General features: G+C 44.5%; 1 protein-coding gene across 4 annotated transcripts in view; it reads right to left on the reverse strand.

The window, feature by feature from the left end:
- LOC144687452 (ATP-binding cassette sub-family C member 9-like) overlaps positions 1-24,241 on the reverse strand; it is a 216,029-nt gene that overhangs the window by 148,601 nt on the left and 43,187 nt on the right. For all 4 annotated transcript variants that reach the window (XM_078553609.1, XM_078553607.1, XM_078553610.1 and 1 more), the window contains exons 3-8: positions 18,801-18,922; positions 17,441-17,607; positions 14,464-14,706; positions 8,767-8,952; positions 5,714-5,761; positions 3,749-3,913 (exon numbers count right to left, since the gene is read on the reverse strand). In XM_078553609.1, coding sequence (XP_078409735.1) covers positions 3,749-3,913; positions 5,714-5,761; positions 8,767-8,952; positions 14,464-14,706; positions 17,441-17,607; positions 18,801-18,922 — 931 coding nt within the window. The remainder of the gene's footprint in view (positions 1-3,748; positions 3,914-5,713; positions 5,762-8,766; positions 8,953-14,463; positions 14,707-17,440; positions 17,608-18,800; positions 18,923-24,241) is intronic.

Below are 24,241 nucleotides of genomic sequence, written 5' to 3' on the forward strand. Positions count from 1 at the left end.
GGGACCGGAAAATCCCACCCAATATAACAAATTGTCCCAGTGGCCTCCTAAACCAGGTATTGTCAGTTTAAGTCCCATCTGAGAAGAGGCAAATTTTCTGACAAAGATACGATGGGCCGAATGGTTTCCTGCGTTGTATATTTTCTATGATTCAATGTTGAAAGTGGCCGTTCTGAATATGACAATGATCCATTTTAATTTAGAGGCCAGGAATTCCCTCAAATAGTTTGATTGGCAAGTTACACCAAAACTTATGCCAACCTTGTCCGATAGTGCTTGCATCAACATTTCCTGTCAATATCATGAGCATACTTCGTAAGGTCAAAACCGAGACAAACAAGCACAATCAGCATAAGCAATCTGTGTCCAAAGAAAATGCAGAATTTACGCTGTATTCCTTACGTCATTCTTTATACATGCGAATTAAACATCATTTGAAAATGAGGTAAGGTTTTCAGTTTTAGAAGCAGCTTTATCTGAAACCCTATAAATGTATTCAAAGATACAGAAGAAAAAGTGCAGATCTCAGTGAGGAGAGATTTAAAAACAAATCACCAGGAATGTAAAATATTGGGCATATATTTACAGCTTGTTCAGGACTGGTGTAAATGCAGCTCGAGCAAATTTGTCTTTCGCATGAAGGGTGCAGAAGTGTTAATGAGCGTCAGAGGGTTGCAGTGAAGGTTCACTGAATCGGTGCAAAAGATCAAGGAAACTCAGACGTAGGGCAAAACTGATGAAATTTCCTCATATTTTGTGCTGAAAATCAGCGTTAACACATATTTTTGCCAATGTCGCACTGAAAAACATAGCAAAATCGGAGGCTAAAATGTTTTGGACCCATTAAATCAAGTGGAAGAAAGTCTGCTTGTTCATAAGTACAAGCCTGCAGGCAACTGTGATGTTTTGACAATTAGCCAGGCATTAAAGAATAACAATAACATTGCATTTACACCATGCCTTCTACATAGGAAAATGTCCCAAGGCCTTTCACAGGAGTATAATCACTCAAAGTTGGATGCCAAGCCAAAGAATGAAGAAGGATGACTAAAATCTTGGTCAACGAGGTAGATTTTAATGAGCTCCTGGCCTATGTTTATCCCTCAACCAACATCATTAAAACAGATGCTTTGGTCATTATCACAATGTTGCTTGTGGGACCTTGCTGTGCACAATTTAGCTGTTTGCTTACAACATTACAGCAGTGACTATTCTTCAAAAGTACTTGATTGGTTCTCGAGGACTTTGATTGTGGAAAAAACTATAGGGCTGCAAGTTCATTCATTAAAGAAGGAAAATCGGGTGGAGAAGACGGGAGGTTTAGTGAAGGGATTCCGGAATTAGGACCTAGATATCTGAAGGCCCAGCCACCAATGGCAGGGTGAAGGGACTGGGGAATGCATTAGAGCTACAGATACATAGGCCTATAGGCTTGTAGGAAATATATGGTTAATCATATAAGGAGATGAACTAAAATGTTATTTGGAAGAAAAATATTTGTTAAAAGAAAGTTTGTTAGGGAGGGTATTATTGTAAATTTATCTAAAAACAATGAAATACACAGTGGGACTTTGTGCTCTGTCAGAAAATGTTTTGCAAATATTTGCAATAAAAATATGTTTGTTAGCAAAGCAGAAAGGTATTTAAAATTTTAACATTGTTTGTGGCATTTGAGGTTTAAGTATTGGAAATGAAGCAAGAAGCAGAGGGGGAACAGGAAAGATTCAGCATTTATTTTGAAGTGGAGTTTTATGAGACGCGGGCAGAGGTCAGTGGATAGATTATTCAACGAAATCATCACAGAGAGGCATCTGAAGAATCCCAAGGTAGCAGAGTGTGCCCCCCTCCCCCCCACCCCCTCACTTCACTAAATGAAGCACAATATCATTGATTATATCATCAGCACTATTGAGCGAGGGCTATGGTTACCCTAAACTATATTGAATACTTTTTATGCCCCGACTACCACCACCTGCTCCCCTCTCCCCCGGCCATCCTCACACCCCCCTGTACCACCTCCAAATGCGCTCACCACTGAGTGGACTAAAATAGAGATTTACACACAGGGAAGTAATTTTTCTTCATAAACTTGCTCCTTTCCTCAAGCTTGACTGATGCTGATCTATGGATCCACTAGAATCAAGGCGCCTTGCACCTGAGCAAAGTGACAATTCTTAAGGCAGCCTACACAACAACAACTTGTATTTATATAACACCATTAAAGTCGTAAAACTTCCCAAAGTGTTTCATAGGAATGTTAACAGACCAATGTTTAGGAAGAGTAACTAAAATTTTGGTTAGAAAGGTAAGTGTTAAGATGCATCTAAAAGGATAAAAGTGAGGCTTAGGGTGGGAATTCCAGAACTTAGGGCCTGGACAGCTGGAGGCCATCAGCAATAAGACAAAGGAAATTGGTTTGCACAAGAGGTCAAAATTGGAGGAATGCAGAGTTTTCAGCATACACTGAGCCTCAGTTAGCAATTCCAATGGATACCAGAGCTACACTCAACCTTAAACACATGCACATTCAGACATGTTCCAGCAAGAGCCAATGGTAAAGCATCAGGTTGGGAACTTTGCTGATTTTTCCCCATCCCCAATAAGGGAGCACTGATTCAGCTGAATCACTCCTACTGCCTGGAGCTTGTTAGCTCAACACAGCCTGGGAATCAAACCCGACAGGAATACTTCGAGTGATTCTGTGATCCACTTAGGGGACAGTGCCGGCAGGGAAAGCATTTGGGGAAATTGTGGGTGTCCATCCCTACATCTTCCAAAATGCAACTCTCTACATGTATCACTGGGGAAGCTGGTTCCTTCATTCAGCAACTGAGTGATCAGGAAAGCTGGCCATTACATTATTGTGGCACTGCTATTAAAAAAAAATCTATTGAATGGGTATTGCTGGCAAGGTTGGCATTTGTTGCCAATCCCTGCTTTGATACAACCGTTAGGTCACTTCAGGTAAAGCCAGGTCAGGGTAAGGACATCAGGCTCTATTAAAACAGATTATCAAGTCATTATCACATTTCTGACTGTGGCACCATGCTGGGTTTCTTATATTGCAACAGTGACTACACTTGAAATGGACTTTATTGTCAACTATGGCTCAGTAGTGACACTTATGCCTTCAGTCAGAAGGTTCATTCCCACTCTGGTGGACTTGAGCACATGTCTAGGCTGGTACTCAAGTGAGGGAGTGCTGCATTGAATGAGGTGTCACCTTTTAGATAAGATATTACACTGAGGCCCTGTCTGTCCTTTCATCTAGCATATGATGGAACTGTTTCAAAGAAAAGCAGGGCAGTTTGCCCCGATATCCTGGCCAATATTTATCCCTCAACTAACACCTAAAACAAAATGATCTTGTCATTCTCCCATCGCTGCTTGTTGGATCTTACTGTGTGCACGTTGGCTACTGTGTTTCCAATACTGCAACAGTGAGTACACTTTGCAAGTATCCGACTGGTTATTAAGCACATTGTGATGTTCTAAGCTCACGAAAGGCACTATATAAATGCAAATCCTTTTGTAAGACAAGCAAATATCCACTGCTAAAAGATCTTAGTCAATCCCTTTAAGATTTTGCTCCAACATTATTTGGAACAGTTTCCATAGAGTCTTCGAAGACGAGCTGCAGATGCTGAAGCATTTGTTGAAGTGAACAGTCTTATGACAAAACAAAAGCATTACTTGAATGAGCAGTATAAACATGGTACAATGCGGCATAATTTAATATCTTACACACCAGTAAGGCTCCACGTAAATTGATGCCTGTTTCAATGGCCACATAGTAGGAGGCTTGTAAAAATGTTCTCTGTAGTATAAGAGCGAGGAAGAGCAACACTGCCAGAACATGAACGTTATCCAAAAACTCCTTCGATGACACAAAATAAACGTTCATAAATTTGACCTAAAAAAGGAAAAATTTCAGTTGACGGTAGAAAAGAGAGCCATTAACTTACAGCCTGACATCTGCCAGACATGTGCAAAGTAGTACAAGGATTCTCTGCCACAGAATTGATTTATTTTAAAAAGGTTAACATTTCAAACAGGAAACATTAACTGTATTTGTCGTATTTACTTTCCAAATTTTGTTTCATCACATATTTCTGGATGAACGATGAAACGATGATTAGTCTAACCCCAAATGCATTTTCCACACTTTATCCACACTTGCTGCGCTACCCTGTAATGTCTACAAGTCAGATCGCGAAACAAAACAATTGAGCTGTCAGCTGGATTAGTTCCTTTTTCCATGCAGTAATGGCATGCAAGTAAGGATAACAACCCATTTTACTGCAGTGCTTCATGTAAAGGCAGCCACTTAAGCCTTGGTTTTAGGGGTGTAATTATGCAGTACTTTAAACACTTGCCAGTTAAGAACATCATTACATCATTGGAGTCAGGCAAAGGGCTACATTTTTCCTGTATGCACTTTTTGTTGCTCAAGGCTTTAGGCTTTATTCCCTGACTAGACCCATAGATCTATGATTCATAGATAAAGGAATTGAGCAAAGGTGACCAGGCAATGGTTAAGGGTGAGGAGCAAAATTCTAATTATATTACAATTGGATGTGGTGGAGCAGGTTCGGGTGTGTGAGTAGAATGGAACCTTCTTGTTTCTCACTGCTCATGCCATTTATTTATTTATAGAAGTCAATTGTGATTACTTCTTGACTTCAGTGAGCTCCCCTTGGGCCTTGCTCAGCCCATTCAGCATCTTTCATCTGTGAGTTATTGCCTTTGGCAGAGGTTGATTCCCTGAAAGTGTAAGCCTCCAATGGACACTTGAAATCATGGAATTGCTAGCTGGATCACAACATGCAAGTGGAAGGGAATGGCCAAGGAGAAATATGGATTGAACTTTGTTAAGACTCAGAGGCTATGGTGGGGTAATTTGGTTATGACTCAGAGGCTATGGTGCTCTGAATGCTGAGAAGCAAGGGGACCAACATTTGAATGCATAGTTATAAATTGACTTGGCTTCATTCACCTGTGATGATTCTTTTATGGGTAGTGACAGAGTGACATCTGTGGGAGCAGTTCAGCACTGGTAGCACTTAATAAATACCTGCCTTTGTTAACATTTGATTGCATTACTGTACAGGAATCCATTTTAATTTTTGTTTCTTATTCATTCTTGGGATGTGACATAGCTGGGAATCCAGCATTTATTAGTCATCCCTAGTTACTTTGAGAAGGTTGTCTCCTTGAACCACCAGTAGCAGTTTTATAAAAGAGAGTGGTAGGTTGGGTCAGTTTAAAGAGTGGTTAAGAGTTAATTACACTGGTGTGGGACTGGAGTCACATAGGCCAGACCAGAAAAGGATGGCAGGTTTCCTTCCCTACAGGACGTTACCAACCCAGTTGAGCTTTTACAACAATCCAACAGCTTCAGAGTCACTTTTTACAGACGCCATCTTTTTATGTTGAGATTTTTTTCAAAAATTGAATTCAAATTTGCAAACTGTTGTGGTTGGATTTGAATTTGTCTTCTCTGGATCATTTGTCCCGGCCTTTCTAGATTGCTAGTTGACTAACATATAACCTAAACTATACCCATATACCTTCACAGAATATATGTATCAACTCTGCTGGTCTTGTAACTGCTAATGGATTGGATCTTGCCCATTTATTAAGTTCCATGTGTACATCTTTTAAATCGTAGGATACATTGTTATGAAAGGGAAAAAGGACCAATTTTACTTACTTTATCTGTCTGATATGTGTTTTCCATCATGGTATTGGTTTCATTAACCTGAGGAAAGTCAGACTTTTAATGAACAACTATCACAAGCAAAGTTTTGTTCTTTAAAAGCACCGTAATTGCTGGTGCCAATCGTTCAAGCGCCAGGAACAGTTTATTGTGCATTTGCTGGCAGGCGCAGTGTGAGACGAGTGCACATGTATGGGTTTCTCACACTATTTCATGCTTGATCGAGTTTCTATACCTCTGCCCTTTAGCATTGAAGAATTTAAGTATTAATAGTTTGGGAGTCTTTCATGCCAGCTAAAACAAGGTGGCACAAGGGCAGTAGAAAAGGCCTATCACCGGGACTATTGTTGAATGTACCAGCAAATTCTGCTGGGAAAGGTGGCAGCATCTGTATGATTTTTAATGGCATTTTTAAATTGAGTTTGCACCTTCAATGCATAATAAAGACTGACTCTGAGAGCAGGGGGCTTTTACAATCTAGCCATGACCTTGGCATTACCCTCTGCCACATGACATCCTGGCCTACACTGCCAATTGTCAGAAGCCACAAGTTAAGTATTTGCACCAAGGTTTGATTCATATTCCACTGTGAATGTAGCTGCAACAAAAATTCAACACCATATTATTTTTTATGCTAACTCGAAGTCACAAGAGCTGCCATTAATATTGTGGCATCTAAAGACGGCGGTGGGGGGGGGGTGAGAAACTGGCTCTGATAATAGCTGCAAGGTTGGATGGAGCAAGGGGAAGGGTTTGTAGTTGGGGAGCAAGCTTCCCATGCCACTATGTTGGGCCTTCTTCGCGTCAGGCAGTTGCGAATTGGCTGCAACATGCTTTATTCCGCGGGATGAAACAGCGGGGCCGGGTTTGCCCGCCCACTTACCAGTCCATCTCCTCACCCCGGCACGTAGTGTGAAATCAAGTCCTTTGTTTTAAGCTGTTGGATAGAATGACCAGCTTTTCTACATTTGGGAGCGCTCAGCTGATTGTTAGAAAGTAGAAATGACCACTAAGGTACATCTGATTTGTGCATTAAAGGTCAGTGATGTCCAGTGTACTATATAAAGCATAGGTAATTCTTAGTTTACATGGGTAAAATATCAGAGGGTTTAATTAACTGCAATGCATTCAATTGTACTCTGCTAATGTAGTTCCTTCCTAACAAATATTTAAGCAATATTGATATAATGCAGAGCACTCACACATGGAACAATGGTTTGCGTTTTGTTTGTGCTGGGCTTAATCATGGTGACAGCAGTGCATTATGGAAGGAAACTGCATTGTCAGGCTTTTTCTAATGAAAAGGGTTCATATATGATTTATCAGTCCAACTCTTTGCCTGCTGACACAGCAGCCCAAAATTTACATTGTTTCTGGCAGCCAACTGTCAGCGTTTGTCGCCATTACCCCATTGAATCTGACCACAACTTTGGATTAACACGGAAATCCTGGGCCAGGGTTTTTAGGATGGTGGGGTTTCCCCTCCTGCCATCCGAAGAGTTGGCGGAGAACACATCCCCACTGTTACAGCTTGCCCCGCAGCCACTCCACGCTCCAACAAGCATTAATTGACTGGAGACAGGACTTCCGGGCCTCACTCAGGAGGAAGACCCACCTCAGAGAGCTGCTGGCCAGTCAGGTTGGTCAGCAGCTTTCTAGCCCCTGCAGTGCCAGAAGCTTGCAGTGGACAGGACTGGGCCTAGTCCCTGGAGCCTAAGTCCTGGGAGTCCAGGACCAGGTAAGTGTGGAGGTCTCAGGATGGGGAAGGGAGGGGGAGGTGAGGCCCAGGGGAGTGTGCAGAGGGATGTGGGGGTCCTCCTGCCAGCCTGAGAATTGAGGCTAGGTGGAATATGGTTCTTAAGTGGTCAATAATTAGCCTCAACTGAGGCAAGGACGGGTGGGCCAGACTAGGCCTCGCCTGCTCAAGCGTAAAATTGCGGAGAGGTCAGGGTGGGTGGGAGCCCAGTGGGAAGGCCGTCCGAGAAATTTTAAGGTCACTCACACCTACAAACCTGCTGGCGGGGGAATGTAAAATCCTGCCCCTGAAGTTGCAGCTTCTTATTCACTGCTCCGCCACAGGCTGCGCTTTAGACAACCTTCCTTCTACATCTCCTCACCCACTCGCGCCTTCCCCCACCCCCACTATGCCCCCAACCCCCCACCCATCCCCAGATCAGAGCCTTGATAACTTGTGGAGTCAATTGATCTGGCAAGAACTCAAATTTTTATACTCTCACATTGCTGTTAGATACCCCATAAACAGTTAGGCCTTGTTCAATGAGGTGCATCTGAGTTTTTAACAACTGATCTGAGTAATAACTACTGCTGAATGACTGATCTGACCATGAAAAATAATTTTATATTTGTGGAATATTGTTAATTGTCCCCATTATAATTAACCAGTGGATTTTTTTTTAAACTAGCTTTTTAAATTTTATTTTTAAGTTTGTTCATGAAAGTTCACCTTCCACTTTAGCCCCATGTGTATGTCCCAATCTTTATCGTGCTCCCTGCAAAAAGTTAAATGCGATTTGATCATTAATGCTTTGCACTTACTGGTTGGCTGTCTGTGAGAATTCTTTAATCTGATTGGCTGCTTGGACAACTTGATGATCTCACTGCAGCTTGATGCTGAGAATTGCCATTAAAGAACAGTATTGGTTGCACACTGAGAGCGTTAGGGTTCTCACCAGAGATTGCTAGATCTCTCAGCTGGGCTTTCTTCAAGGCCCTTGCTTCCCCACTGACTGCAAAATCTGGGACGTTTTCCCAGTTTAGAGTACATGAAAACAAAATCTCAGTTCCTTTGAAAATAATACATATAGGATCGACAGCCCAGAAACAGACCATTTAGCCCAACTGTTCTATGCTAGGGTTTAGGCTCCACATGGGCCTTATGGGTCATAGAAAGGCCCAAACACAACAGTTCGGCCCAGACGAGAACAGAAAGCTGAATTGCAGTTTGGCGTTTTGCTAAACACAAGGACATATCAGTAAGAGCTGAGCCTACCTAAAAATGGACCAGTGTATTAAATCACAAAACTCACAGAGCTACTTGATTTGTTTGTCCTGTTAAGGTGGTCGACAATTTTAAAGATGCAGAGGGGGCCAGCAAAGCCCAAAAGGTCGGCCAAGTAGCGGAACGTGCTGCTAAGAAAGATGGGTCGACCGTAAGCCCTGTACATAGAACGCCATATCGATGGAGGCCGATCACCTGGGAAACGTGCATTTTTCTGCAGAGGGGAATAAACACAAGGGGATAAATGAAACTCGAGTAACTGGATATGAGAAAAGAAACAAAAAGTTCAAAAGCTGGTTGAGGCAAAAGTAAGCAGCCTGTTAACAGATTGAAAGTATGTCACAACACATGAAATTGCAATCATTTTGCTCACTAGTGAAATGGTCATGAGGGTCAGTAACTACAACACAAGATGAAGCAAGTAATGGAAAATACCTTAAAAATGTATATGGTGCACTGCAGTCCCCAAAGCAAATTAGCAGATTGTATTATTAGTTTATTCATTAGATTGGAAATCATTTATGGGTGAGGAAGACCATTCTTCCTCTTAATCCATCCACCTGAAGAGATCCTCAGGTCCTCCCATTTTAATATCTACTGCACAGAGTTTTGAGTTTGGTGGGCGGGCGTGGTCGGCGGGGAGGGATCGGCCGGGATACAGGCCGCCGACCGTGATTGACCCCCGACTGCGATTTCATGGTGGCGGGCCAATTAAGGCCCACCCAGCGTGAAACATGGCTCCCCGCTGGTCAGAAAGGGCCGAGAGGGGGCGTGGGCCTATCGGCCACCAGGTCCAGTGGTGACTCGGCGGACTGTTTAAAAATGGCCCAGACATCCCCGGAAGGCTGCCATGGAAGAATGTCTGTTCTGTGTTAGCAAACTGAAGTGATGGAGTCGAGCGCAGCTGGTCAGGCGGGAGGGCAGGTTGGGTGGGCACTCGGTTCCCCGCTTTTCGGATGAGTGCCTCGCAGACCTCCTGAAGGAGGTGGCTGCCAGGAGGGACAGAGATGGGAGGAGGAGGCCACTACACCTCACAAAGTGGATATGGGAGGAGGTGGCAGTGCTGGTGAGCAGCTATAGCATGGTGCGGCGTACATGGGTGCAGTACCGGAAGAGTTCAATGACCTGCTGTGCTCAGGGAGGGTGACTACCATGTTGGCATGGGTCAGTGTGCAGAAGTGTTAAGGCGTGGCCATCTCTTTGTGGACCTCAGGGGTGCTAGAGTCTGAGTGCCAACTGTCAATGATGCCGGAGCTGGCCAAGGGGGTGAGCCCTGGCTGCTTGGACCGAGTGCCCTGCAGCTCGAGAGCCACAACTCGGATGCGCCCTGTGAGATGTTCCTTAGCTGGGGCTGGCCAGGCTGCAATGGCGCTGCGGGTAGAGTGTGGACTAATCAATGTTTCTCTGTCCTTTCAGGAGAAGACGAGCCATAGCCAATCAGAGAGGTCACGTACAAGTGGAGGCCCACCCAACCTCCTGCTGCTCACCAGGTTCGAGCAGGACACCCTTGAGCTGGAGAGCCGGCACACTCCCCACGCAACTGGGCGAGGAGAGGCGGGTGTGCCTATGAAGGTAAGAGTGCAGTGCACAGAGGTGAGAGTTTCAGATTGTGCAACCATTCTAGTGTAGTGTCTTCATTGACAGGAGCCTTAAACCTGGAATCCCCATTGATCATTGGAAGATGATGGCACCATGATGCAGATCTCCACTGTCTCCCCAGGGTGCCTGGCGTGCACAGTGACAGTGTGATGACTGTAACTAATGACATGTTCTTGTTCTCCCTTAGATTCGCCAGCACACACTCAGTTGCAGGACCTCAAAGGGCCACCTTGATGCCAGAGGACCACCAGGCTTCATTTGTACCTGTGTCACACCCGCTCTCTAAACCAGGCGCCAGTGCAGATACCAGCACCTCAGTGGGCATTAGGTTGGTGCCAAGAATTTCAGTGCACATTGGTGAGGGCACTTCACATTCACTTGAGATGCAGGTAGAGGCAGCGTACCCGGGCGCCAGCAGTCGGGGGACTGCTGGGGACCAGGACGATGCTCAGTCAAAGGCAGATGATGAGCCTCTGGAGTCATCCGTTAGGCGGCAGATGCTGGATGACCAGCGGGATGTGCGGGAGGATCTGGCGGAGATCCATGAGGGTCTGTGTGCCATGGTCTCTGTTGTGGAGGAGACCGTGCGGAGCATGAGCACTGCGTTGATCCTCATGGCCGAGTGCACTGACTCCTCCATTGAGAGAGTGGCAACTCTCATGGAGAGGCAGCTCCAGGGACAGAATGAGGGGTTCCTGGGGTTGTGCTCGGACCTGCAAGCCCTCACACAAGCAATTACCTCAGGTGGTCAGTGCCAGTGTGGGAGATGGATGAGGCATCCAATATACCAGCTAGGTGCCCATCCATCAATGGTGAGCAGGGAGGTCCAGAGCGACCTCACATTGGCGCATGAGCTGCTTGTTGTCTCTGCGGGCTCCTCTCAGGATGCTCTGGATGACATTGGCAGCTCCTCTGCCCCTCCATCAGTGACCGCGGTATCTGATAAGGCTGCGACGACTGGGGAGATACCAGCTGTGGCACTGACCGTTCCCTCCCAGCGGGGCCAGCACAGGCTCCACTGGACAGAGGATGACCTCCGAGGTCATCAAGGCCAACAGGACAGCCGAGTCAGCATGCTGCCTCCAATGCCAGTGCCACCCAGGGGTGGGCACCAAGATGTAGTACTCAGAAATGTAAGTTAAAGGCACCATGAGCACAAGGTGGACAGGTCACGGATGATTTTCTGTTCATTTATGCTTGGTTTGTTTGTCTGCTGGTGTGGACATCAACACCAGTAATGGTAATGTCATTATGCTTTCAATGTGGCAATAACATTAACTCTGCTTTGGTTCTGATGGCGTGAGTATGCTTCACCTTTTTCCTTTCTGATGCAGGGTACGCCAGTATGTAATGCTGTACGTGAGTGGCTGGATGCTTTATTGTACAGGCATTGAATGGACTTTGGGTGCAAATGAAAGGGTCTTTTCAGACATCCGGGATGGAGGAGGCAGCCCTGGCAAATCTTTGGCAGCCTAGCTGAAGGAGTGTTGGATCAAGATGTCCCTGCCTTATTGGAGGTTACCGAAGTCTGCCTCCATGCCCTCAGCGTTCTCTACAACATGCTCCTCTTCTGACTCACCACTGGACTTATCCTGTGCAGCTGCGTCCAGATCCTTTTCCTCCAATGGGTCCCCCCTTGCCAGTGCCAGATTGTGGAGAGCGCAGCATGCAACCACATTCAGTGACACCTGCTCTGGGAGGTATTGCAGTGCTCCCCCTGAACGGTCCAGGCATCGGAAGTGCATCTTGAGAAGACCTATGGTGCTCTCTATCACCACCCTTGTGGAGGCATGACTCCTATTGCAATGCTGCTCTGCCTCTGTTCTTGGGCGGCGGAGAAACATCATAAGCCACTTTTTCAACGGATAGCCCTTGTCACCCAGCAGCCATCCATCCAGTCGGGCTGGAGCACTGAAGAGCCTCGGCACCTGGGGGTGTCTAAGGATATAACCATCATGGGAGCTGCCAGGGTACCTTGCACAGACTTGCAGAGTCTGCATCCTATGGTCACAAACTATCGGCACGTTCATGGAGTGGAAGCCCTTCCTGTTGATGAAGGCACCGGGCTCACCTGCTGGTGCCTTGATGGCCACATGTGTACAGTCTATTGTACCCTGGACACGGGGGAAGCCAGCAATCACTGCAAAGCCTCTGGCTCACTCAACCTGGCTGGCCTCGTTCATATGGTAAAGAATAAAGGTCAGTACACGCCTGAACAGAGCTTCTGTCACCAGCTTCACGCAACTGTGGAGCTGATTGGGAGACTCCACAAAGATCCCCCAATGAGCCCTGGAAAGAGCCAGAGGCATAGAAGCTGAGGGCCACTGTGACCTTCAGAGCCACTGGCATGGGATATCCACCCACACAGTCAGAGCTGATCTCAGGCCCAATCATCAGACAAATAGAGGTCTTGATCTCCCTTAAGAAGTGGAGCACCCTTTGACATTGTACCTTGGACATATTGAGGTAGCTGCATTGCCGCCTGTAAACGCTGGCAGCAGGATAGTGGCGTCTTCTGTGGCCCCTTCTGCCTTGGACTTACTGCTGGCCCTGTGCACCTTGTGCCTGCACCTCTCCTTCCACAGGTCCCTCCCATGGAAGCTGCACAGGGCCATGTGACCTCCTCTCCCTTCTGCCCCTCTCTTCCTCCTTAGAGGAGGTGCCATCAGCGGGGACCACAATCCCCATTACCAGGGTAAGGGAAGACTGTCTGATACCTGGAAAGGTCCACACGGTCTGAATCCTCCAGCGGCCTTGGAGACACCAATGAGTTCTGAAATGAAGCCTGGAAATGCTAAGAATGAAGCCCCAAACAGAGATGAAGCTGCCAAGTACCAATAAGCAACCAGCAGCAACCTATCTCCTAAACTCCTCACTACTCCCACTGGCAATGCTGCTGCTGATCCTTTTTATCCTGCCCTTGGATGAGGTTTAGCAAATCGTTGGCTACCCGTCTGCCAGTTTTGCCTGTGTGACAAGCACAAAATTGCATGGGCAACATAAAATCCAGCTTAACTGCCTTTTTAATAGCCTTAACTGGCCTCGTAATTGATGACAGGCACGGCTCCAACTCCCACACCCGCCCGCCGACCGAAATACCGTGCCAGTGTGCGATGACGCCGGGACACTCGCCCAATGTCATCACACGCTATTTCACGCTCGAACAGCTCGGGTGTACGCCCGCCCAGCGAAAAATTCTGACCATTGTTTCTTAAGAAGGTCCGGGTTTTTATTTCTATAGCTGTTGCTGGAGGTCTATTCCATGCCCGATCACTCTGTTTGAAAATGATTTCCAAAAGTGGCATTTTACTAGTTTGAACCTGTGCCCCCTGGTATTGCTATCAATTTGTATAAAAATATTTGACAGCCTGAAGAATCTTCCTATATAATGGTTGATATCCCAGAGTATAGATTGTTGGCAGCCTGCAGCATGGGACTTTTGGTGCCCTAGGATCTGGGACTGCTAGTTCTCTACAGTGTGAGGTTACTGACTGCCCACGGTCTTGGATGCCAAATGCCTATAGTGAGTGTCAATGCACTATAGTAAGAGTGAAGATATTCTGTGCTTTGGTATCATACTTACTGTTGCACAGAACCAAAGGATTTGTTGAAAACAATAATATTGTGAAAGATTTTTAGATTTAAGGTGAAATCTTCCAAAACTTGCTTCAAAAATTGACTTAAAAGTTATCTTCATAAGGGCGAAATATTTCTAAATCCTAAGCAGAATAATTTGGCCAGAAATCATTTGTAATATTTCATGTTCATGATTCTGATGTGTTATTGTGTATTAATTCCAAGGGGCTGAACTATTTTCCTGATTTGAAATTGCATGGCTTCCAGGTGCTAAATAAACCTTAAATGGTGCCAAATAAATGGAGAAATCATTAAGACAATTCATTATCACTAGTTCAGACAAACACTGGGGTTTTCTGGTCCGGCCAGTGGCGAGTATCATCGTGGGTAGGACAGGAAAATTTGGACTTTTGGCTGCTCTCCAAAATTTCCCGCAATGATGCCCGCCACTGGTGGGACCAGAAAATCCAGCCCAAAAAGTAATGGAACATATGCTTTGGTGTCACTGCCATGAGGGTGAGACACACTTACATTCGATTAGGAGTCATACCTTCTGCTCTTCATAAGCTTCTTTCAGACGCATGTAATTGGTGAGAGCCCTTGTAGCTATGGGTAGCTTGCCGATGGTTTTTAGGTCTATTGGTCTCCTGTGTGCTGAAATGATGAGCGTGTTCATCCACCAGTATGTTGCTTTTGATAGTAAATTCACAAATGGCTGCAGGAACCTCACACCCAGGTCTTGCAAGTCTTCAGGCGGCTTCACTTTTTTGGGATTGGCAAAGAAGACATATTTCTAGCAGGAGTGAAAATGAAGCTGTTTAAACGGACGTTGCTTGAACAACTTGGGTTCATTTTAGATTGAATAGAATTATACAGAATGCACAGCACAGAAACAGGTCTTCTGGCCCAATGGGGCTATGCTGATGTTTATGTTCCGCAGAGGTTTCCTCCCATTCCTCTTTCTCCAGCCTTATCAGAACATCTTCCTTCCTGTCTCCCTCATGTGCTTATCTAACTTTGCCTTAAATGCATCTATGCTATTTGCCTCAACTACTCATTGTAGTAACAAATTTCACATTCTCATCATTCTCTGGGTAAAGAAGTTTCTCCTGAATTCCCTTTGGATTGATCAGTGACATTCCTATATTTATGGCCCCTAGTTTTGGTCTTCCCCATAAGTGAAAACATTTTCTCCATGTCAACCCTCGCAAGACCCTTTCATCATTTTAAAACCTCAATCAGGTCACACCTCAGTCTTTTCTTTTCTAGAGTAAAGAGCCCCAGCATGTTCAATCTTTCCTGATGGGTATGCATCAGTTTTTTAAAAATCTAACTAGTTGACATATATAGACCAGAAAGGTTCTAGGTTTGATACTTGACCTTGTTCAGGCTTTTTTCAGTAGCTGTGTACAATCTAACATTTCGAGCATTTTGCTTCAAACAAATTTCTGTTCCCGATGTCAATGGAGGCAGGAAATTCAGTTCAGAGAGTGCACATGGAAAGAAGTCTGGCTAAATCTGTAAAAATATCACTGGTTGCAGCTCAGCTGAAATATTGTTTCAAATTCTGGGCACCACAGTTTAGGAAGGTGCAGAGAAGGTTTACTAGTATGGTAACAGGGAGAAAGTACTCCAGTCACGGAGAGACAGGAGAAACTATGGTTGTTCCCCTTAGTGCAAAAAAGGTTAGAGAAGATTTTAGAAGGGGCATTCAAAATTAAGAGGGGTTGTCACAGAATCACAAAATTGTTTCAGTGCAGAAGGAGGCCATTTGGCCCATCCTGTCTGCACCAGCTCTCCAAGCGGACAATTCCCTTAATGCCATTCTCCTACTTTCTCCCGGTAACCCTGCACATTCTTCCTTCAGATAACAATCTCATTCGCTTTTACTTCTTTTGCTAATTACTTTAAATCTGTGCCTTCTCATTCTTGATCCTTTCACGAGTGGGAACAGTTTCTCCCTATCAACTCTGTCCAGACCCCTTATGATTTTGAATAACTCTATCAAATCTTGTGAACGTATTTCCATTATAAATGTGGATGTAGGAATTTCAGATGGAAAAATTAGATTGTCAACTTGTCACAAGGTAATTAGACATGCCTGTTGCTGTCGGTGCTGCAGTGCTGCCACTGGCCGGAGGGTTTAATTGCAATGTTACACGTTTAAATAGGCAGTTTCCATTGTAATGCAGACTTTTGACAGCGTAGATAGGGAGAAGCTGTTTCCACTGGCAGCAGGCTCGATTACCAGAGAACACAGTTTTAAGATAGTTGGCAAATGATGTCAGGGGGTGATCAGTCTTGCATTGAGCTGAAATTATGAACCAAATTCAAGCAATTAAGATGACAAATGGTATGTTGGCCTTTATTACAAGAGGATTTGAGTGCAAGAGTGAAGATGCCTTACTGCAATTATATAGAAACTTGGTGAGACCACAGCTGGAGTATTGTGTGCAGTTTTGGTCTCCTTACCTAAGGAAAGATATAATTGCCATAGAGGGAGCGCAACAAAAGTTCACTAAATTAATTCCTGGGATGGAGAGATTGTCCTATGAGGAAAGATTAAATATTCAGGACCTTTATTCTCTAGAACTTAGGAGAATGAGAGGTGATCTCATTCAAACATACAAAATTCTTACAGGGCTCGACAGGTTAGATGCAGGAAAGATGTTTCTCTTAGTTGGGGAGTCTGGAACCAGGGAACACAATCTCAGGATAAGGGGCAGGCCATTTAGGACTGAGATGAGGAGGAATTTCTTCACTCAGAGGGTGGTGAATCTTTGGAATTCTCTACCCCAGAGGCCTCTGGAGGCTCAGTCGTTGAGTATGTTCAAGACTGAGATCGATAGATTTCTACATATGAAAAACATCAATAGAAAAAGGGCTAGTGCAGGAAAATGGCGTTAAAATAGGAGATCAGCCATGATCTCATTGAATGGCAGAGTGGGTGTGAAGGGCTGAATGGCCTACTCCTGCTCCTATTTCTTATGTTCTTATAAATTGTACTGGATCAAGCTTGAGATCACGATTGGCGAGATAATATGAAATGTTTTGCATAGTTTTACATATTAAACTTATTCAGTCACACTGTGCAACCACATAAATACCATGGCTACTAAAGCAGGTTTGAGGTTTCGAATTCTGGCACAAGTGCCTCATGTCATTATTCCCCAAATTATCTCTACCCCTACAAGACTCAAGTCAGGAGTGTGCTGGAATACCTTCCACTAGCCTGGACGGTGCAGCTGCAAAAATATTCAAGGAGTTTGACGCCATCCAGGACAAAGCGACCCACTTGATCAGTAGCCTATCCGCCACCTTAAGCATCTACCCCTTTTACCTTGTGTGTGTCACTGCGCTTTTTGTTTCAATAAGCCCGGTACGGATGCTGCAAACTTCAAACTGACACAGTTTATAATGGATAGCAACATGCTCTGGGTTTGCTGGGCCAAGTTTTCCTCCTTATTTCTTGTGAAATTAGCATTGAAAACTCCACTTGTTTACATAAGGGGATTGCAACTACTTACCCTGAATATGATCACATTTATCTCAATAGCCATCAATGATCCATAAAGAAAAACCAACATGAGCGTTATACAGAATCGTAGCTGGGACATGCCCACTCCGTGATCACAGTACTTCACCAGTTTAATGGTCTTAGTGATAAAAGCCAGGACCCAGTAGATAAAAAGGGCTGTGAAAACAAACATATTTAATCACAACAAGATTTTGGATTTGTACAGCGACTTTAATGCTGTAAAACCAATCAAGGTGCTTCACAGGAATGTTTTCAAACAGAATTTGACACTGAGCTACATAAGGAGATATCAGGGCAGCTCAATCAAAGAATCAAATTTTAAGAAGCATCTTAAAAGGAAGAGAGAGAGAGTTGGAGAGGCAACAAAGTTTAAGGAGGGGCATTCCATAATTTTCCGACGCCATTGCCGCCAATGGTGCAGCGAAGGAAATTAGGGGGTGCACAAACTGATCTTAACACAAAACTTCTTTATGCACAGATTTAAGCATAAAATTTAACCTTTTGATTCAAGCTTTACTTTGCTTTTGCAGGACAGTTTCTTTTGGAATGCAGACTGATCTGGTCTCCCAAGAATTGCTGAGGTCCTTCCTGTCTCTTACACCATCCGTAGCCATTTGTGTTTTTGTAAATATCAGAGCCACGAGAATCACCTTCACCAATTGATCTCACACATCCAAGTGCGTGGGGCCCAGGGGGCAGAGAAAGAGGATGCCACCAGCGACATAGCTGTCTCACATTGCCAGTAAGGTTGGCACCTGATTATCAGCATAAAGTGAGTGCCCTGGCCCCACCCCACCGCCGCCAGAGCCTACATTCTAACCACTCTTTGAACTCCAGTAGTAAGGCCAATACAATTGTACTTTTAATTGTCCCCAACCTTAAGGATTTCTTCCCCAAAATCTTACCCAGCCCAGTGAGGTCAACTTCTGCCCACCTAGAAGCTGGAACATCTAATGCCACATGATAAACCAGCCTCCCGGTGTTACATCAGGAACCTAATGGGCCAGGGAAGTGGAAAATTCCTGCTGTAGGGATTTTCCACCTTTGATTGCTGCCGCCTTAGAAATGGTTCACCTTGTAAGGGTATAGGCAGAGTCGTTGGCCTTTATAAAGGCAACCAGGAAACTTCCAGCTAAAGCTCTCAGCATGTCCAGGTCTTGGTTTTATTCTGAGAGATTCCACAAGGCTCCCATTGGAGGAAATTCAGGACCGCTGGGTCTGTTAATTATCAAGTGTTAAATTACTTTTGCTTTTCCCAACACCGAAACACTTTGCTCGGTGATAATATATCAGGAGAATTGTAAATCAGCAATGGTTTTGCCCACCTGAAATTCGAAATGTACTCTCACCTAGTAGTAACTTTGGAAAATTGGAAGTTTCAATATTATGATAGTACACGATAGATGTAATTGCGGCTATGAATCCCATGATAGCAGGCATAAATAGATGAAGGTGACGAGTGTCCATTTTTCTGTTGCAGTAAAAGAACAGGAAACAAAATGAGCATTTGATTGAAACGTAGGATTATTATTTTTGGGATATGCATAAGGTACCATATTAAACAATTAAGCAATATGCAAATCATAGAAACAGACGGCACAGAAGGAGGCCATTTGGCCCAGCATGTCTGTGCTGACTCTTTGAAAGAACTATCTAATTAATCCCACTCTCCTGCTCGTTCCTCAAAGCCCTTCAAATTTATTTTCTTCACAAATAATTTTTGTTCTGAAAAGGTTTCCAGCAGCCTTTCAGGAAGTTCACTCCAGGTCATAGCAACTTGCTGCATTAAAAAAAAAGTCTCCTCATTTCCCCCTGGGATTTTTTGTCAATTATATTAAATCAGTGTCTTCTAGTTACTGATCCACCTGCCAGTTGAACCAATTTTTCCCTATTGAAAAGTTTTAAAATTGAGAAACGTTCAAGAGAGGAAAGCTGCTACAGGGACAGTTGATTGCCAAAGTGGTTAGGTAGAAGGCCCGTCTCAGTTCTCTGGGACTTTGTCCCAGTTGTGTTAGATAATTTTAGGCCCTCTGGTCCTCACCCACCACCCACCGCCCATTGCCCCTACACATTCCATACTAACTCATACCAACTCATGCCCCCCAAAGACCCCCATGGCCCATTATTCTGTTCATGCAAACTCATGCCCATTTGCTCAGTATGCATTATGTACATAACCAATGACTCATATAATAACAGTAGTAAGTGTAGAACTGCTAAGTTAGAAAAGAAAACCCATTCACAAATCTTTTGAAAAAAACCTCCTGTTTCTACAACCCTATAAAAGTGTCAATCAGATAGACCATTAAAGTATCAATAACAAAGGCTTCAAACACTTCACATCTCTTAATCTTGTCCAAATAAACATTGAGACATTAGCAAAAGACATCACAGAAAGAACAATTTATTATAGCCACTTGAGAATGTCAATCAAACAAAGCCACCAATTCACTTCAATTGTTGATATAGAACCCCATGCTGAGCTAACGCTTTTATTTTATGGTGTAGAGGATAACATATTGGCATGGATAAAGGATGGTTAGCTAACAGGGAACAGAGATTAGGGATAGATGGGTCTTCTTCAGGTTGACAAGCTGTAACTATTGGAGTGCTACAAAGATCAGTGCTGAGAGATCAACTATTTACAATCTATTACAATGGCTTGGATGTAGAGGCTGAATGTATTATAGCTAAATTTGCCGATGACACCAAGATAGGTCAGAAAGTAAGTTGTCAAGAGTTTACAAAGGGATATAAATAGGTTAACTGACTGGGCAGAAATTTGGTAGAAGGTGTATAATGTGGGAAACTGTGACCATGCCCATTTTGGTGGGAAGAATAAAAAAGCAGCATACTATTTAAATGGGGAAAGGTTGCACAACGCAGTGGTACAGAGGGATCTGGGTGCCCTGGTACATGAATCACAAAAAGTTAGTACGCAAGTACAGCAAGCGATTAGGAAGGCAAATGGAATGTTAGTGTTTATTGCAGGGGGAATGGAATATAAAAGTAGGGAAGTTTTACTGTAGCTGCTCAGGGCTGTGGTGCAAGCACATCTGGAGTGTTGTGTATAGTTTTGGCCTCCTTATTTGATAAAGGATATAATTGTGTTAGAAGCAGTTCAGAGGAGGCCCACGCAACTCAATCCTGGGATGAGGGGTTAATTTATGAAGAAAGGTCAAACAGGTTGAGCCTGTATCCATTGGAATTTAGAAGAATGAGAGGCGACCTTATTGAAACATATAAGATCCTGAGAGGAGTTGATAGGGTGGATACTGGGAGGATGTTTCCATGTGTGGGGAAGACTAGAACTAGTGACACAGTTTAAGAATAAGAGGTCTCCCTTTTAAGACAGAGATGAAGAAAAGTTTTCTCTCTTAGGGAGTTGCAAGCCTGTGGAATTCTCTTCCCCAGAGAGCAGTGGAGGCTGGGTCGATCGACAAGGGAGTAAAGGGTTTTGGGGGCAGACAGAAAAATGGATTTGAGATCACAAGCAGATCAGCCATGACTTTATCGAGTGGCTGGGCAGGCCCGATGGGCCGAATGACCTAATCCTGCTGCAAAGTCCTATGTTCCTATTGGTCTGAGCTCTCGCCAAGCCTCGATATGCATGCTTGGCTGGGATTGTGGATTGTGGATTGCAGACTGTAATCAGTATCATTCTCCCCTCAGCCCAATCTGGTGCCGCTGCTCTGGGACACTGTGCACACTGTGGTGGGAATTCCTGATCCTGTGAAATCTCCTCAACATCAGGAATTCTCTTCCCCTCACATGCAGAAGAATTTTAATTCTGCCAGAGCACCAATACAGGGCAGGGTGTGGGAAGACACAGAGAAGGCCAGTGCCAGTGCGAAATAGAGGGGCAAGGTCGGGGAACCAGAGATCAATGCCAGAGTAAACTAAGGGAAGAATCAAAGAATTGTGTTAGAATAAGCCTGAGCTGGGGAATTAGAGAAGATAGTAAACTAGTTGGGATGGGGGAAGAGGAGTGTCAATATAAACTGAGGGGAAGGAGAGAAGAAGAATGCTGGCATGAACTGTCAGTGGGTGGGGGGGAGAGAGACAAGTCCCATTTGAAGCTGAGGAGAGGAGCAAAACACTGACTTCATGTCACCCCCATAAAGAATTTGTCAACCACATTTAGAAGGACAGTATCGATACAGATCAACAATATTTCAGTTGCTCCACCAGACATGAGGGAAAATCCCTATCACTTTTGATACTACCTTCCACTACACATTCAATGAGATGTTGAGAACAAATCCATGTTCCACTGCACTCTCAGTGTAACTACATGTCACATGCCTTAATTCAAACCTGTCCGAGTAGCTAGCTATTCGAGGCTTGTGTCAGCTGGTTTCCTAGCTTGATTTAAATGTTCTAGTCCTACATTAATGTGTAAGGTTCCTTTAAATAGTTACTTAGCGACCTTGGGAAATTCCCCGGGGGAAAAATTTTAATTTAGGCCAATATCAGGGGCGTGGTTTGCAATGTGCAGTAACCAGGGGCCCATTAAGGGAAGCAGCAAGCAAACTTTATACCACCTGTTCACCAACATGATTATAGCATGCAGCCCATCATGGAACATGCTGATGACTGGTTTCATGACCAGTAGGGGGTCCAGCAGCCTACATCACTAGCACAACACACAGTTGGATTAGACTTCTTAAAGACAGCCTGCCTTTCTTAAAGGCTTACTCAATTCTCAGCTGCTGGAATAGTGACAGAAAGGGTTCAGTGGAAGGAATTGGGCTAAAATAGAGCAGCAGAGCAGAGAAAACTCCTAGGTTCTTGGATGTGGTGCTGGAGTCCTTAGTAATGGAAGGGCAAAGTAGGAGAGAGACAACATTTCCATGGGAGACCAGGAGGCCTTTAAGGCACATGCTGTGAAGAGAATGGGAATAGGTAGCCATGGATGTCAATGGTCGGAGTCTAGCCTGGTTGCAGTGCCACAAAAAGTTCAAAGATCTCACACGGGTAATCAAGATCAGTGAATCTTCACAAAGCATCACTTACACAATGTGCCACAATCCTCTCAATCCACCAAAGCCTCATCACTCAACCATCAGCAATCAGAACTCTTGCCAAACATTCAGATGGTCCACCTAACCCTCATACATTTACCAATGCTGCCAGCCCCACAACCACCTCTCTAGTGGAAGGTCAAGCTAAAGTCATGAGACTTATGCTTGTTGCCATGCAAGTCCAGATTGGTACCAGGTAGGCTCAGATTGCTGCCAACATGGCTGCGGATGACACTACTCAAAAGGGGCTCATCGGCTCAAACAGCAGTCCAACAAACCATGCACCAGCAAAATACTAGGGTTGCCGCCCAAAGGAGTGGCAGTGGCTCTGTGGAACTCGAGCTTGCTGTCCTCTCTCAGGATGGCAACATTCATCCTCTCACCATTGGCAACAGCATGGGCATTGGAATGCCAATCAGCCAGCCAGCCCACACTTCGGCCGCCCAGGCCAAGGTGACGCAGTCAGAAGAACGGCCTTAAGGCCCAGACTGTTTGAGAGCATCCTCCAAGGCCATCTGCAATCTCCCCCATTGAAAGTCAGCAGCCCTCCACCAGTCATGGTGCAGCCACTGGGGAAACACCATGTAGGAGCATTAGGCCAGGCAAAGGACAGGCCAAAGGGAAAACACAAGGGTGAAAAGTATGTATTATTGGAAGCGTTGTTGGATAAAATTGCTATGGAATGGTTTTTTTTGGTGGTTTTATTTTGGGATATTGGCCAAGAGGATGCTGTAATGCTACGTAGCGAAGGGATGGAAAGATGGGAGATTATAGGGCAACGGTGATGTGTGGATGAGATCATGGGAAACCAAAGTCTGAGTACCTGCTCAACACCAGTCCATCTGGAGAGAAGGTCCCAGATGCCATCCCCTCTTCCTTCTCTGGAGTTGTCCCAAAATAATGCCTTAGTGGCAGGGGCTGCACCCTTATCAGCAGATCACCAAAAACTTGCAGGTACACTCCGGCGAGTGTTGGCACAACCAAACCCCCCCTCCCCCACCGCCCTTAACCCCAAGTAGTTGAGGCAGCGGACCGATTGTTCCAGGACACCAATGGTTTGCTCTATGCCATTTTTGGTTGCTGGATGTCTCTCAGTGTAGGTGTGTCATCCACGAGATCAGGTGGTACAGTGTAGTCATGAGCCAGTTGTTGAGTGGGTATCCCTAGTCACCCAGCATCTGATTCTTCTCCTGTTGTATAAATTGTTGTGAATGTTTGAAATTTGGCATTCTTGTGTTTGTCCTCATGAGTGCAAGAAGAAAAGCTTCAGCAACTTGTCTCTCTTTTCAGTAACGATACTGTAATTCAATCTGGTTTGAAAAAAGAGTCCTACAAAATGTTCACAGTTACTCTCCTTCAGATATTTAACGGTATAATGAAATGGATGAGCATTTGGTTAATCTTGAATGATGAAAAGCAAATGTTGTAAATCCATTTTACAACAAGCTTGTATCTTAATGTTTTAATGAGTCCAATTTCCAAGCAATTTCTGCCGGCCCTTTAACTTCTTTGCGATTGGATATCTTTGAACCATTAATATGATGGGATTACTAGGTCAGGAGGGAAGACACTGCAGAGCTGAACATCTTGTACCAGGACAGATAGCATCACCCATGTGGACTGACGAATTGATGTGAGAAAGAGGGAGGGATTGAGTTTCCGTCATAATTTATTTTAATTATTAGATTTTTTTTGCAATTTTACATCTTCTAGTGTAGAACATGTATCTAGGTTAATTTTTACCAAAGATTCTCTGCTTATTCTCC

Source organism: Cetorhinus maximus, chromosome 12, assembly GCF_964194155.1.
Source record: "Cetorhinus maximus chromosome 12, sCetMax3.hap1.1, whole genome shotgun sequence".
NCBI lineage: Eukaryota > Metazoa > Chordata > Chondrichthyes > Lamniformes > Cetorhinidae > Cetorhinus > Cetorhinus maximus.